We start from the raw sequence: 14,892 nt of genomic DNA, 5'->3' as shown, positions 1-14,892 counted from the left end.
ATACTACTTAATTTTATCTTTGGAGAGAAACATGGCTTAAAAATTACTTGAGAGACTCTTCTTAGTTTTATATGAGTGGTTCAGTATTCAGTGATCGTTCAATACAGGTGGAGGACAATACAAAGAGGCCTTTGGGACTTAGTAAAGGGTGACCGCGACCGCTAAATAGAGGTGAAATTACAGTGTTAATGGGAAAAAACTCGGGACTTTGACAACTGACCGCTTAATATAGGTTTGACTGTAATTTCATTTCCCATTTTCGCCGAGAAGAGGTAGTTATTGTGTCATAGCCGCTGTTTCACTTGTTAAAGATGAACCGCTAAATGTTATTCAGTAGCTTTCGTGGAATTTTCTTTTCATTTTGTGATATTTGAGATGATAATGTCTTGAGCTGCCATTCAACTGCGAAAACGTAATTTTACCTCTCACCAGGAAAGCAAACATCGATTATTTATGTCAAAATACGGCAAACGTGACATAACTACTAAAACAAGTTGTCGTAATCATAAATACTGCCTTGTGTTCATCACTGCATTTCCTCAGTGCGCACAAAAGGACTTAGATTGGAGAGGCAACGTGTTCTTCTCGTTTTTTCTAAGAAAGAACCACGACAGAAGTATGTGAAATAATTCTGTTGCCGATACTTGGAGTAATATTTTTTCCTTATGGTGGAACAACTGATCACGGCTTTTTCTCTTTTCACGATTTTAATTTATTCGGTTCTTTCCGAAGGTGAGTTTAAAAATAGATCGTATCAGCGAAATGCTCGGCTAAGTTGATGATTTATTCTATGCGTTTGGTACTGTTTTCTCAAAGACAAATTTCAATGATCAACGCTTATTTTTAGTTCTTCCTTTAATTCGAGTGACTAAAAAAAAAAATCTTCTATGTTTCTATTGGAAAAATGTATATTCGCGTTGAGTATAATGTTCGTACTTGGCCCGGCTTCTGTGAAAAATGTACGAAAAATCGAGTTGGTCAACACCTCCTTGCCTCTTTGAACAGCATTCATCTCCTTCTGTAAATAATGTGGGAGAGATGTGTCATTTCTTGAGTAGCTGGTACAGAATTTATTTTTCATCTGTTCTTGTGAAACCAACAAGTCGCGATGCATTAAAAACCGCGTAAATTTTGAACATTTTAATTTTGAAACATTTTAAGACAATTAGTCTGAAAAAAAGATTTTTTTTTAATCCGAAGATCCGCATATTAAAAGATATGGCAAATATATATTTTGTTTTACTTATAAGTCGTAGTTAAATTAGCAGGTTAGGTCCTCTTATTATTTCAAGCCATGTTATCATTGCTGTCATTTTCTTGGTAATTTTTGTCCTTTCAAATGTAAATGAATCGAATCTCAGGTTTCATCATGAAGGCACTCTATCAAAAAAAGGGTCATCCTCGGTGTAAAAACCTGACGAGGTTTTCTTTGTTTCATGAGGTATTGTTTTGCTATACGCTATTGTTTATAGTGTTTTGTTGTCTTTGTTTTACGTCACTCGTGAGCTTCACAGGTTTTTACACCGAGGATGAGCTAAAAAAAATCTATATGGCTTTCGGTGATGGTCTTTCTAATGTGCAGCGTCTGCCATATCTCAGCCGAAGTCTTTTTCCTGGTCCTTTTTTTTTCCCGGAATTCTGAAATAACGTCCTGTTATCGTTTAGAGCAAAAGGAACCCGCCGTTAAATAATAAATAGCAAGATCTTAACGATATTTACTTCAAAACATATCTTTTACTACAGATAATTGCCGAATACTACAGTTTTTGAATGCCAAAGATGGCTTAGCGCTGGAAAAACACATCATAACAACAATTGCCTTGAACACGGAGCATTCGTGCAGAGTTCAGTGTTATCTGGAGAACTCGTGCGTATCGTACAATTTTGGAAAGAGAGCTGGAGACGAGGTCTGTGAATTAAACAATTCGACAGATATACAACATCCGGATGATTTAAAGCCGAGGGTGAATTTCATTTACCGTGGAGCTGAGGTATATAATAGTTTCCTTTAATTCAACAATTGTCTTTATGTACCCAGTTCTTAGTACACGATGCCTCTTTCTATCAGTATACTTTGCAGCTATGTGTAGGGGAAAGCTTCAGGACTAGAATTGATTTCACTTCACCACAGGTTTTCCCTCATTGAAAGTAAAAAAGTCACAGCAGTCGGACTAAATTTTTTCTGAGTGGAAGTGCTCCCCACATAGAGATGTCTTCCAAGAGCGGTTCAATCTTGTACTTCCTTAGTGTTTCAAACGCTGTAATCAGCAAATGTCTGCCCTGGACGGGTCACTGAGTTGCAATTATGGACACGACACTTTATTCTCTCTTTCCATCCGGGAACATAAAGGACTGACAGCTGTCAGAGCAGGATCTCAGACAGGAGTAACCCTTTTCCAGTCTTTTCAGACAGATTTAATGTCTATTGCAAAGTTGCCATTTATTGCTCTTCAGAATTCCTGTGGAACCACGCCTTGCGTGAATGGTGGGACATGTCAATCCGGGTTTTTACCACACGGATACCGCTGTTTTTGTGCTGCAGGCTTTACTGGGTTAAAATGCGAAACAGGTAAGATACTTGACAGGAGCTTGGTAACGTCACTTGAAATCTAAGTTATTTTTCACAGTACTTAGCTATTCTGGCTCATTTTGGATCACTCTCTCATTTCATTCCATTTCTAGGAGCCTCTGAAGTCTTTAGGGTATCTTTAAACACCAGTCTTCTCTCGCGAGTATACCAACGTCACGTTCGAGCGACACGCGAGGGACTCTACCTTGCGTGTCACATGCATCGATCATTCCCATGAGACCTAGAACCTTGAGTAATAACTTCAGAGGGGTTACTTTTCTAAGGATATCTGTAGAACTTTTGGTCCCTTATCCTGATCCTTTCTTATTTCAACCATTCACAATTTAAACTGCAGATATTAACGACTGCGCCACTAATCCTTGTCTCAATGGAGGATCATGCCAAGATCTTGTCAATGGATTCAAGTGCACCTGCTCAGAGGGGTACTCTGGAACTCTGTGTGATATAGGTTGGTGATTCTTAGACCCGTTCTTATCATTGAAGAATGAACGGAATATTTTGAAAACGTTCTTTACACGATGAAGGCGGACGTGGTCTCCAAAAGTGGATATTGTCGAGCCGTCAGACATTTGGGATGGGGGGCTAGGGAGGATTCGTTCAACAGCCCGGAACACGGAGGATATTGTACAGAGGGATCTTCTGCATCTAGTGACCCCTTCACTTGGATGACAGGGCGTAAATATTTCTTTTAAATTCCTGTTGTGTTTTACTATTACCAGTACAAATACCTTGTTGTCGATTCTATTGTTGTCTGGTAGGATGTTTTTCCCCCATTATCATTTTTGCTCTCTTGATGTCATAAGCTGGCATGAATGTTTAAATAGTCTTCTTATATTGAGGATTTGAGTGCCTCCGATTGATAATTTTTGTCAACCATATATTTTTCTGATTTAAATTACCCTGGTGTTTTAGTCGTTGATGTTTCTCTTGAGTGCTTATGCTTACACCATCTTTCAAAGGATATTGTCATTGACAATGCCACGTACGTGCTTGAGTTTTTTAAACATATTTTCGTGTCTAGGTGTCCCAGAGTGCAATCAGTACAAGATTCTGAATGACTCTGATCGACACAGCAATTTTGGCCGAGGTGACCGGAAATGTGATAGAAATTTGACTGAAGACTGGTACCGATTCTCCGCTGGGGCTGGAACAAGGATGCCTACACACTGCATACCAGACAGACGTTGTGGAACGGACTTGTCGGGGTGGATGCACGGAGCACACCCAACATTTGACGAAGGAGTTGTTACAAGAAGAGTTTGTTTTCATGGTTTTAGAAATTGTTGTAACAGAAACATTATGATAGACGTACGGAATTGCAGCTCTTTCTTTGTGTACAGACTGAAACCGCTTCCTTTTTGTGCCAGCCGGTATTGCGGAATAAACTAGAGATTGAAACACAAATCTTTGTTTTTTAGGATACTATATATCATTATGTCTTGAGCTTTGGTGGTTTGTTTAACCAGCTGTTAGAGAGAACTAAAGGCGAATTACACAAACACGTCCGTCAAGAAAGGAACGTAACTTTAGAACACTTCGTCACTTTTGAGAATTTTCATTAATAACACTCAGAAGGCCTGATCAAGACTTTGCAGAATAAAACGCGTATAATTTATGAAAAATGTCATTATTTGAGTATGTATTACACTTTCTCCAGTTACTTCAGTTTACAACTCTAACCCAATCAGTATACTGTGAACAACGATACTCACACTAAGAAATTGTCCTTGAAGGTAGAAGTGGCTGTAAATGTAATAAAGTGCCACTATATCAACTTTGCAATGTCTTTGAGTTTTACTGTCGCTAGAGTTATTCTCAATGAATTCCCTTAAGAACGTTGGAATAATTTGTGATACATTTGTATGTATGTATGTATTTACGATATTTAGACAGGCCAGCCCAGTTCAGCTTGAAGCTGGTTTAAGATGTACATCCCACCATCCCACCCCAGGGGAGGACATCCATCACACAGTTATCTCGTGTGTGGGAAAATAACGTCTCCTACCCCCAACCCTGCAGGAGACGGGACCTCCATTTATTCGTCTCTATCCGAGAAGACTAGAATATCCAACCATTTCTTGATGTTATAGAAAGGTAGCAAATTCTTCTCAATTATTTTAAGACCTTGAGTGTTGGTCCGGCCGGAGCTCGAACCCTCAACCTCCTGCACAACAGTCCAGAGCACCGTGATCCATTGGGCTAACTTGGGCGAAAATTATACAGAAAGTATCGCACCTGCTCTGAGCCCACGAGCTATTTGTCTCATTAATTCCTTTTATAGTTTAAGGAAAACGCCACAGGGAGTGTGAAATCGGCTTACAAATGGAGACTAGTTTCTCATAGCGGATGTGAGAGATAGGGTGCATAATGGCATTTTATAGAAGTGTATTATTCCTATCGGGGAGGTCTGCCCTTTCTCACACAACATATCGTATTTCTTCGTTGTCTTTGCCTTTCAACAGTGAAGGCCTGAAGTTTTACAAACTTCTTTTTATGCAGTGACCTAAACAACATTTAAGCCGTTTAATTGCTGGCTATCTTCGACGGACTGGTTCAGTACTCGATCGGTCAGTATTCGAATATCGGCTCTTTACTGCTACAGGTTAAAATTCTCAGGCCATACAACTTCCTAAAATCGAAAACAGAAAACAAAAAAAAGGAAAGAGCGTTTTACGCTGGACAATTTAAATCAGATGATTTGAATATATCAACAAAGTTGAAATGGTAAATTGGCCACCGTTACGATTATAAAAGCTGACGTTTTGAGCGTTAGCCCTTCGTTGGAGCGAATAGAGGAATTGTGAGTTATGTGTGCTTTAAAGGCAGAAAATGGAGCTACGTGATTGGTGGGTACATGGCAACGAGAAAAACAGACTGAATAAGTGGAACGAAAAGAGTTCGTTGATCCCTGTGGGATTTAGACTGCCGGTTTGAAAGATGAGCTTTTGTTCCAGAGTTTTACGGCTTTCCGTGCTACCTAAGTGTAAGGAAAGACCACAGATTGCCATATCTTGCTTAGAATGATTAGGTAAATTAAAATGTCTAGCGACTGGTTTCGATGTGTCCTTGTCATTCCTCTCCACGTTGCGAAGGTGTTCTCGGAATCGGTCACCTAGTCTTCTGTCTGTTTCGCCGATGTAAATCTTTTTGCAATAAGTGCAAGTTATGCAATAGATTACATTGGCGGAGGTGCATGTGAAGTGATCGGTCATCTTAATGGATCGTTTGGGTCCCATTTGAGACTCTTGACCAACCAGGCGCATTTAAAAGTGCTTGGTTGGTCATTAGTCTGAAAAGAACTTCTGACCAAAAATTTCCTATGTTTTTGTCGCGTTTGAATCAAATGAGCGGAGGCTGCGAAAAGATAGTGCTTGTCTCTGGGTCGAAGTAATTTAAAGTTTTTAAGAATGATGAATTTAACTGAGTGGTTGTAAAGGTGAAACGTGAGGGTGAATGGAGTGCGGTCGGAATCTTCCTTTTGTGACGTTTGTAGTGCTGAATGTCGATCAATAAGTTGGGCGCGGTAGTAACCTGCTTGAACGACAGAATCAGGGTAACCACGTTTATCGAAAAACTGGTACATTGACTATGATTTGTGGTGGAAATCAGAGTCATCACTACATAAACGACGAAGTCTTAGAAACTAACCAACCAGGCACTTTTAAATGCGCTCGTGCACGATGCAAAACGTGTCCTTTCATTCACAACACTGAGAAAATATCGGGACGGAAACGATCCATTAAGATGGCCGATCACTTCACGTGCACCTCCGTCAATGTAATCTATTGCATAACTTGCACTTATTGCAAAAAGTTTTACATCGGCGAAACAGACAGAAGACTAAGTGACCGATTCTGAGAACACCTTCGCAACGTGGAGAGGAATGACAAGGACACATCGAAACCAGTCGCTAGACATTTTAATTTACCTTATCATTCTAAGCAACATATGGCAATCTGCGGTCTTTCCTTACACTTAGGTAGCACGGAAAGCCGTAAAATTCTGGAACAAAAGCTCATCTTTCAAACCGGCAGTCTAAATCCCACAGGTATCAACGAACGCTTTTCGTTCCACTAATTTATTCGTGTTTTTCTCGTTGCCATGTACCCACCAATCACGTAGCTCCATTTTCTGCCTTTAAAAGCACACCTAACCCACAATTCCTCTAGTCGCTCCGACGAAGGGCTAACGCACGAAATGTCAGCTTTTATAATCGTAACGGTGGCCAATTTACCATTTCAACTTTGTTGATATATTCAAATTATTTCGTTACCCCCACCGACGCAGCCCCAAACAGTTTCTTTAGAAACTATCAGGCTTTATTCAATTTAAATCAGTTGTTTTTTCTCTCTCCTCTTCCTTTCTCGTTTCCTTACTCTTGTTCCAAAATGTTCAACGGGAAAAACCTTACGAAAACTGCACGCCCGGTTAGCTCAATGGATTGCAATGGATAGAGCGCCGGACTGTTGTACGGGAGTTCAAGCCCTGGCCGGACCAACACTCAAGGTTGTGCTACCTTTCTATAACATCAAGAAATGGTTAGATATTCTGGTCTTCTCGGATAGGGACGAATAAATGGAGGTCCCGTCTCCTACAGGGTTAGGGATAGGAGACGTTAATTTCCGACGCACGAGATTACTGTGTGATGGATGTCCTCCCCTGGGGTGGGATGGGTGGGATTTATTGGGTGGATTACTCGCATGGTTCGTATATGTTCTCTTGTCCTACCCTACTGCGGTAATGCAGTAGCAAAAAAAAATGGTTAGAATGGCATTCACTCAACAGTATTGATTTGATAGCACTCTCGTGTTTGCAAAGTAGAAATTGAGTGATGATTCGTACGCCCATGAGGCGAGAGCGTGTTCACGAATGCCTTTTGCAAGCCAAATAGAACATTTACAGGACGCGTAATACTATAACTATCTGCTGAAATTATACAAGACACTAATGAGGCATGCTTTACTTTAGGCTATAGCGCCCTAATTTTAGTGAGTATTTCAGTCACTCTAATTTTTAGTAGAGGCTATTTCCCAATGATTTGTTTGTGCAATGTAGTCAGTAAACATCTGATATTAAATATGCCACTTAACGTGTCTATCGAAAGACAGAAAGAGGAAAGGGGTTGATTAGAAAGGTGGGCGGCCTATTAAAAACTTATACAATACTGGTCATTATTTTCCTTGCAGTTTACATTTCTTTGGGTGGAAAACTTACAAAGGTTTTTAAATGTTAACCTCACCTCTGGTAAACAGCTACAATACAACACTCAGTTGAGTGATTAACAAGGACAACTCACCTCCGAGTTGCCGAAGACACAAAATGCGCATCAAAGGTTTAATTTCCGACCAGTTTTTGGTATTTTGGTAGAATTGAACTAATGTTTTGGTTTCTTTGTGGCATATTCTGGATAAGAAATTATTCACCTTAATGTCGGGAAAAGCGCTGCATACATATTTCCCCTCATTTCGGTAGACATTTAAATATTGAAGTAATTCGTCAGGCCACAACACAGTAACACCTGAAAATTTTTGTTTGTACAAAGCCCGCAGATTGTCACTACCGTCGACAGTTTCCATAGCTGTCGCCCATCTTTTTCGAAAGTAATGAAACTCAAAGAGTTTCGGTAGATTTAAAAAAAAAGTGGTTGACAGCTATTATTACTTTCAATTATAGTGAAAACCTCGAGGGAAAAGTTTTGTTTGAACAAAACCTGCAGATTGTAACTACCGCGACAGTGTCCATAGTTGTCGCCCATCTTTTTCAAGATGGGCGACAACTAAGGTAGATTTGTTTCGGTAGATTTGGGCTATGCTCAAAGAAAATTGTTCCAGTGGTGCAATAATATCTTTAATAATTCAGAGTAGAAACAGGTGGGAGGCCTAATTAAACTTTATTGGTCAACGAAAGTATGCTAAATCATGTTACGAATGGACCAATCATTGCTCAGCCTTTCATCCTGTATTTTCATAACAGGCACGAAAACTATTTCCTCAAACTCAACACGAGGTTTAGTTTCACACTGCGCCCATTTTGTTGACTGATCGATGGAGGCTTTGAAAATTGTCCTCTTCATCCTTTTTCAAGAATTAGTGTTTTCAAGTTGCTGTCTTTGCTTCTGACAAACACTCCATTTCTTCTAATTCTGCTCTCTTCAAGACACGAGATAACACTCGGCTGAAAGGCCATGTTGTTAAACAGTTTCCATCGTCAAGTTTAATGTCATGTAACCACTGGTGCCTCAGAAACTCTTGGTGTACTTCAACAAACTTCATAAAGCCATCCGAGGAGAACAAGAAAGGAGTGTGTGAACTGAACAAACATGGAGACATCGATGAAAATTCAAATGTTGATTATCAGAAAGGGGCAACATTCTCTATGCTCCTAAAGGTACGTACTTTTTATTAAGGCTATTCAGTAAGGCTCAGAGGACGAAAAGTTCCTCTTTCTTTAATTTTTGTGATGCTATTGAAAATGCTTGCCGAAAAACGTAACAGGCTAAAGTTAGAAAAGGATTCTTTACTGTATTTGATTTCTCAGTATAAGTGAATTAAAGTCTCTCTCGAACAACCATTATATTCGGTTTTTTTCCACGAGTTTCAAATTGTATGCTTTCGAAAAAACAAAACGGTAAATCCTAATTCTTCAAAGGTTGAAAACCATTGCTTAAAACGTTTTTACTTTAGCACGGTCTCGATCTACATTTTTGAAACGAGAGAACTTTGCGTAGGAAAGATCATATCTCGTTTATGATATTTTTGCTCTTTAGTTTTTAAACGGCGCAAGTTTTCATTTCGATTTATTTCTACAGGAACATCACCTTCCCTGTGCTGAAGGCCTCATTGGATCTCAATGTCAATACGGTAACTTACACGACTCGGGAAGTCAGAGAGCCAATAAGTAAAATCAACCAAACAAAATGCTCTATTGCCGGTGAATATTCTATCAGTATTGGACCGGGCACTGTCCCGAATGGTCCCGAATGATACCACACTTCTGTCCCTTTGAACTTCAGTCGTGTAATATATCTCTTATTAACCAAACTTTCTCGGGACTGTACTGGAAGAATATCGACCTTCGGTCTTTTTTGTACGGACCTCGCTGCGCTCGGTCCGTACTGTCAAGACATCGGGCCGATATTCTCCCAGTACGGCCCTCGGGCTTGGTTAATAAGATATATTTACATTTTGAGATTATGCCTGTAACTTCCTTCATTTAAGCTGACCTGACCTGGACTGTTTCAGTAACATAATGAATTTGACTCTGTCAGTTGTGAAATCAAGGAGTTTTGCTCTTGCCAACTCTTTTTCCACCCATTTGTTTCTCCTACCATAACTTCGAGAAAAGATGGAGAAAAAGACAGATCGCTTTTCGACTCCTACACTGTCTGGGTTTGGATTTCCCGAACTTGTGAACGTTTCTTGAGTACCAAAGAGGGATACAAAAGAAAAACACTGGAAAAAAATGTAGTTCCATAGTATATTTACATCACATTACTCAGTTTAATTTACGGCTGATGACTTCCTGTGCCGAACACTAAAATACTTATTAATATTTTTCCCATAACTTCACTAACAGCTGATGCCCTTTGACACCTAAACTTCCCCCCTCAAAATACTTATATTAAATGAGATGACTTGCTGATGCTAGATACTGAAGACTGCGCCACTAATCCATGTCTCAATGGAGGATCATGCCAAGGTCTTGTGAATGGATTCAAATGTTATTGCCCAGAGGGATATTTCGGGAAAATGTGTGAAACAGGTTTGTGACTCTACGACAGTTTTTGCAGAACAAATGTGGTACCCTCTACCAATGAAACCTTCAGTTTGTATACACTTAGCAGAGATTTCGTAATTTAACTCGCAACACGCTTGTCGAGGTGTGTGGTCTGTATCATATTGTTTCACGGTTATATTATTCATCAAGTATCATTACATTCATTCATTCATTTAATTGTTAACATTTTGCAATAATTTCCAGCCCTTATTCCTGATGAACTAATCTTCATGTTTCGTATGCAATGTACTCCATAACACTCTAGATAACATCTCTTCTCATTGTGAAGGTAATGGGAGCCCATTATTTCAAAATTGCCAAACATTGACCATGTGTGTTTTTTTTACCCAGTATGACCACTGTAGCTTGGAACAATAAAAAGAAGGGGTCACCGGACTTGTTTTCATGCAATAGCTTTCGTGGGTTTAGCAATTTCCACGCGTGTTCTCGCGCATTTAAAAATCTGGATTCTATACGATCGACATTTGCTCATGATAAGTAGAAATGAGTGCGTGCAAATGCGTGCGTGATGATCCGTAGTCGCGAGAACGTGTTCACGAATGTCTTTTGATATGAAAGACACTAATGAGGCAAGCTTTACTTTAGGTTATAGACTCCAAATTTGAGTATTCCAGTCACTTTAAATCATAGTAGAGGCTATTTCGCAATGATTTGTTTTTGTGCCTTGTGGTAAACATCTGATGGTAAATATGCCACTTAACACGTGTCTATCGAAAGAGCTTCCTGTGAGGATAGGAAGGGGGCTAACTAGAAAGGTGGACGGTCTATTAAAAACTTAATAAAAGCTACAATGCTGGTCATTATTTACTTTGCAGTTTGAATTTCTTAGGGTGGAAAACCTACAGTGGGTAATTAAATGTTTAACTACACCTTTGGTACACACGTAGTATATACCACACAGTTGAATGGTTCGTTTCGAGCACGCTGATTGGCTAGTTTCGAAGTGATTGACAAGTACTATTCACCTCCGAGCAGCCGAAGACACAAAATTGCGCGTCAAAAGTTTAATTTCTGACCGGCTATTGGTATGTTGGTAGAAATAAACTAGTCTATACTATTAGGTTTCTCTGTGGCATTTACTTGGAAAAAAAAGTATTCAGCTCTGTGTCAGGAAACGCGATCGATATATATCCCTCCAATTTGGTAAAATTTTAATTATTGAAGTAGCTCGTCAGGCCATGATAACACAGTAGCACATGAAAATTTCTGTTTGTACAAAGCCCGCAGATTGTCACCACCATCGACAGTTTCCATAGCTGTCGCCCATCTTTTAAAAATTAATGAAACTTAAAAAGTTTCGGTAGACTTAAAAAAGTGGCTGACAACTATTAATAATTTCAATGGTGGTGATATCCTTGCGGCTATGTTCAAAAGAAAAGCGTTTTAGCGCTAATGGGTTTTAGCCTAAAAAAATTCCTTTAATAATTTAGAATTGAAACAGGTGGGAGGCCTAAGTACACCTTATTGCTCAACAGAAGTATGCTAAATCATGTTACGAATGGACCAATCATTGCTTAGCATTTCATCCTGTATTTCCATAACATAGGCACGAAAACTATTCCCTCAAACTCAACACGAGGTTTAGGTTTGCGCCCATTTTGTTGACTGATGGAGGCTTTGAAAATTGTCCCCTTCATCCTTGTTCAAGAATTAGTGTTTTTTGTTGTCTTTGCTTCTGACAAACACTCCATTTCCTCTAATTCTGCTTTCTTCAAGACGCGAGATAACATTCGGCTGAAAGGCCATGTTGTGAAAAAGCTTCCATCGTCAAGTTTAATGTCATGTAGCCATTGGTGCCTCAGAGACTCTTGGTGCACATCAGTAAACTTCATAAAGCCATCCGAGGAGAACAAGAAAGGAGTTTGTGAACTGAACAAACATGGAGACATAGATGAAAGTTCAAATCATGATGTTGATTATCAGAGAGGGGTGACGTTCTCTATGCTCGTGAAGGTACGTATTTTTGATTAAGGCTATTTGTAAGGTTTAGACGACGAAAGGTTTTTTTTTCTCTAATTTTTGTTATGCTACTGAAAATGCTTGCCGAAAAAACGTTACAGGCCAAAGTTGGAAAAGGATGGTTTACTGTAATTGACTTCTATTAGTAAATTAAAGTCTCTCTGGAACAACCCTTTTACTCGGTTTCTTTTCATGAGTTTCAAATCTCAAGCTTATGAAAAAAAAACGGCATGTCCTAATTTTCTAATTTGAAAACCATTACTTAAATCGTTTTTACTTATGCACAGTTCAGATCAACATTTTTGCAACGCACAACTTTGTGTTGGGAAGATCATACCTCCTTATGATATTTTTTGCATCTTACTTTTGGAACGGCGCAAGTTTTCATTTCGAATATTTTCTACAGGAACATCACCTTCCTTGTGCTGGAGGCCCCACTGGACCTCGATGTCAATACGGTAACTCACATTTTTAGATTATACGTGCAATTATAACTTCCTCCATTTAAGGCAAGCCTGACCTAGAATGCCACAGCAATAAAATCAATTTGACTCTGTCAGTTGCGAAATCAAGAGGGTTTTCCTCTTAGGCAGCCATTTTTTTTTACCCCATTTGTTACTGCTACCATAACTTCGAGGAAAGATGGAGAAAAAGTCGGAGCGCTTCTCACCTCCTACACGTGTTTTTGGGGTTGGATTTTTCGAATGTGGGAACGTTTCTTGTTTACCAAGAGAGGATAAGGAAAGAAACTTGAGAGAAATGTAGTACCATGGTATATTTACTTCACATAACTAGTGAACTTTAAGGCTGATGAAATTCTGAGCCGAACACTACAATACTTAATCATTTTCCCATAATTTCACTAACAGCTGATGCCGTTAAACACCGAAATATCCTTTAAACAATATAGTTTGATTTTAAAATTAATGAGATGATTTGCTGAATGATGTGAGATGTTGACGACTGCGCCACTAATCCATGTCTCAATGGAGGATCATGCGAAGATCTTGTGAAAGGATATTTCGGAACAATATATGAAATAGGTGTGTGACTCTAGGTTTTCGCTAAACAAATGTGGTACGTTATACCAACGCAACCTTCAGTTTGCATGCAGGCTCAGCAAAGGAACCTCGTAATTTAACTCATAACACATTTATCGAGGTGTGCGATCTGTATTTGGCGGATATACTATTCATTCAGATATTTATTCATTACATTCATCCATTAATTAAAACTTTGCAACAATTTCCGGCCATAATTCCCGATGAACTAAGTTTCCTGTTTTGTATGCAGTGTACTCCAGAACACTCTCGATAACATCTCTTCCCATTTTGAAGGTAATGGGAACCCATTATTTTAAAATGACTACATCTGTTTTGTACGCACTATGACCACTGTAACTTGATGTTTCAGCTGTTGATCTCCTTCCTTAGTGCGCATGTAGCAATATCCTCGTTGTAAAAATATATCATCATTTTCAGCTTTCCCAGAATGCAATCAGTACAAGATTCTGAATGACTCCGATCGACACAGCAATTTTGGCCGCGGTGACCGGAAATGTGATAGAAATTTGACTGAAGACTGGTACCGATTCTCCGCTGGGGCTGGAACAAGTATGCCTACACACTGCATACCAATGCGACGTTGTGGAACGGACTTGTCGGGGTGGATGAGCGAGCCACACCCAACATTTGAGGAAGGAGTTGTTACAAGAAAAGTTTGTTTTAATGGTTTTAGTAATTGTTGTTACAGAAACATTATGATAGACGTACTGAGTTGCAGCTCTTTCTTTGTGTACAGACTGAAACCGCTTCCTTTTTGTGCCAGCCGGTATTGCGGAATAAACTAGAGGTTGAAACAGAAATCTTTGTTTTTAAGCATACTGCATATTATTATGTCTTGACCTTTGGTAGTTTGATTAACCAGCTGTTAAAAAGAACTAAAGGCGAACGACACAAACAAGTCAAAAATGGAACACAACTTTAGCAATGTAGAATATTTTCAAGGCATGATTGAGGCTTTGAAGAGTAAAACGAGTAAATTTATGAAAAATGTCATTCTTTGAGCATGCATTATATTTGCTTTAGTTACTTAAGTTTACAACTAACCCAATCGGTACATTATGAAAGACGATGTAATTCTGATGCTGACAAGTTTTACGTGTAGTAAAGTGCATCTATCTTAATTTTGCAGTGTCTTTCTCTTTTACTATCGCTAGAGTTATTTTCAATCAATGCCCTTAAAAAAGGTTGGAATTATTTGTGATGCATTTATTAAAATGTGACGAAAATTATACAGAAAGTATCGCACCTACTCTGAGCGCACGAGCTATTTGTCTCATAAATTCCTTTTATAGTTAAAGGAAAACGTCAAAGGGAGTGTTAAATTGGCTTACAAATGGAGAGCAGTTTCTTATAAAGAATGAGAGAGATAGGGTGTACAATGGCATTTTATAGAACTGTATTATTCCTATTGCGGAGGTTTGCCCCTTCTCACACAACATATAGTATTTACCTGTTGTCTTTCTGCAACAGTGAAGGCCTGAA

General features: G+C 39.1%; 1 protein-coding gene across 1 annotated transcript; it reads left to right on the top strand.

The window, feature by feature from the left end:
- The first annotated feature begins 494 nt into the window (after positions 1-494).
- LOC111345030 (uncharacterized) lies at positions 495-14,531 on the top strand. Its single transcript, XM_088749657.1, has 10 exons — positions 495-732; positions 1,744-1,991; positions 2,455-2,569; positions 2,925-3,038; positions 3,612-3,973; positions 8,681-8,977; positions 9,399-9,450; positions 10,238-10,351; positions 13,300-13,389; positions 13,828-14,531. The coding sequence occupies exons 1-10, from the start codon at positions 666-668 to the stop codon at positions 14,193-14,195; spliced, it is 1,827 nt and encodes a 608-aa protein (XP_088605783.1). The 5' UTR covers positions 495-665; the 3' UTR covers positions 14,196-14,531.
- The last annotated feature ends 361 nt before the right edge of the window (positions 14,532-14,892 follow it).

The sequence above is a fragment of the Stylophora pistillata genome, chromosome 2 (genome assembly GCF_964205215.1).
Source record: "Stylophora pistillata chromosome 2, jaStyPist1.2, whole genome shotgun sequence".
Taxonomy (NCBI): domain Eukaryota; kingdom Metazoa; phylum Cnidaria; class Anthozoa; order Scleractinia; family Pocilloporidae; genus Stylophora; species Stylophora pistillata.
This window is presented reverse-complemented; position numbering and strand designations above follow the sequence as displayed.

Excerpts from the sequence above, each read along its gene's own strand:
- LOC111345030 (XM_088749657.1), top strand. The coding sequence starts at position 666 with ATGGTGGAACAACTGATCACGGCTTTTTCTCTTTTCACGATTTTAATT. Across the intron at positions 8,978-9,398 it reads CATTCTCTATGCTCCTAAAG|GAACATCACCTTCCCTGTGC; the intron begins GTACGTACTTTT and ends TTATTTCTACAG. Across the intron at positions 13,390-13,827 it reads CGGAACAATATATGAAATAG|CTTTCCCAGAATGCAATCAG; the intron begins GTGTGTGACTCT and ends CATCATTTTCAG.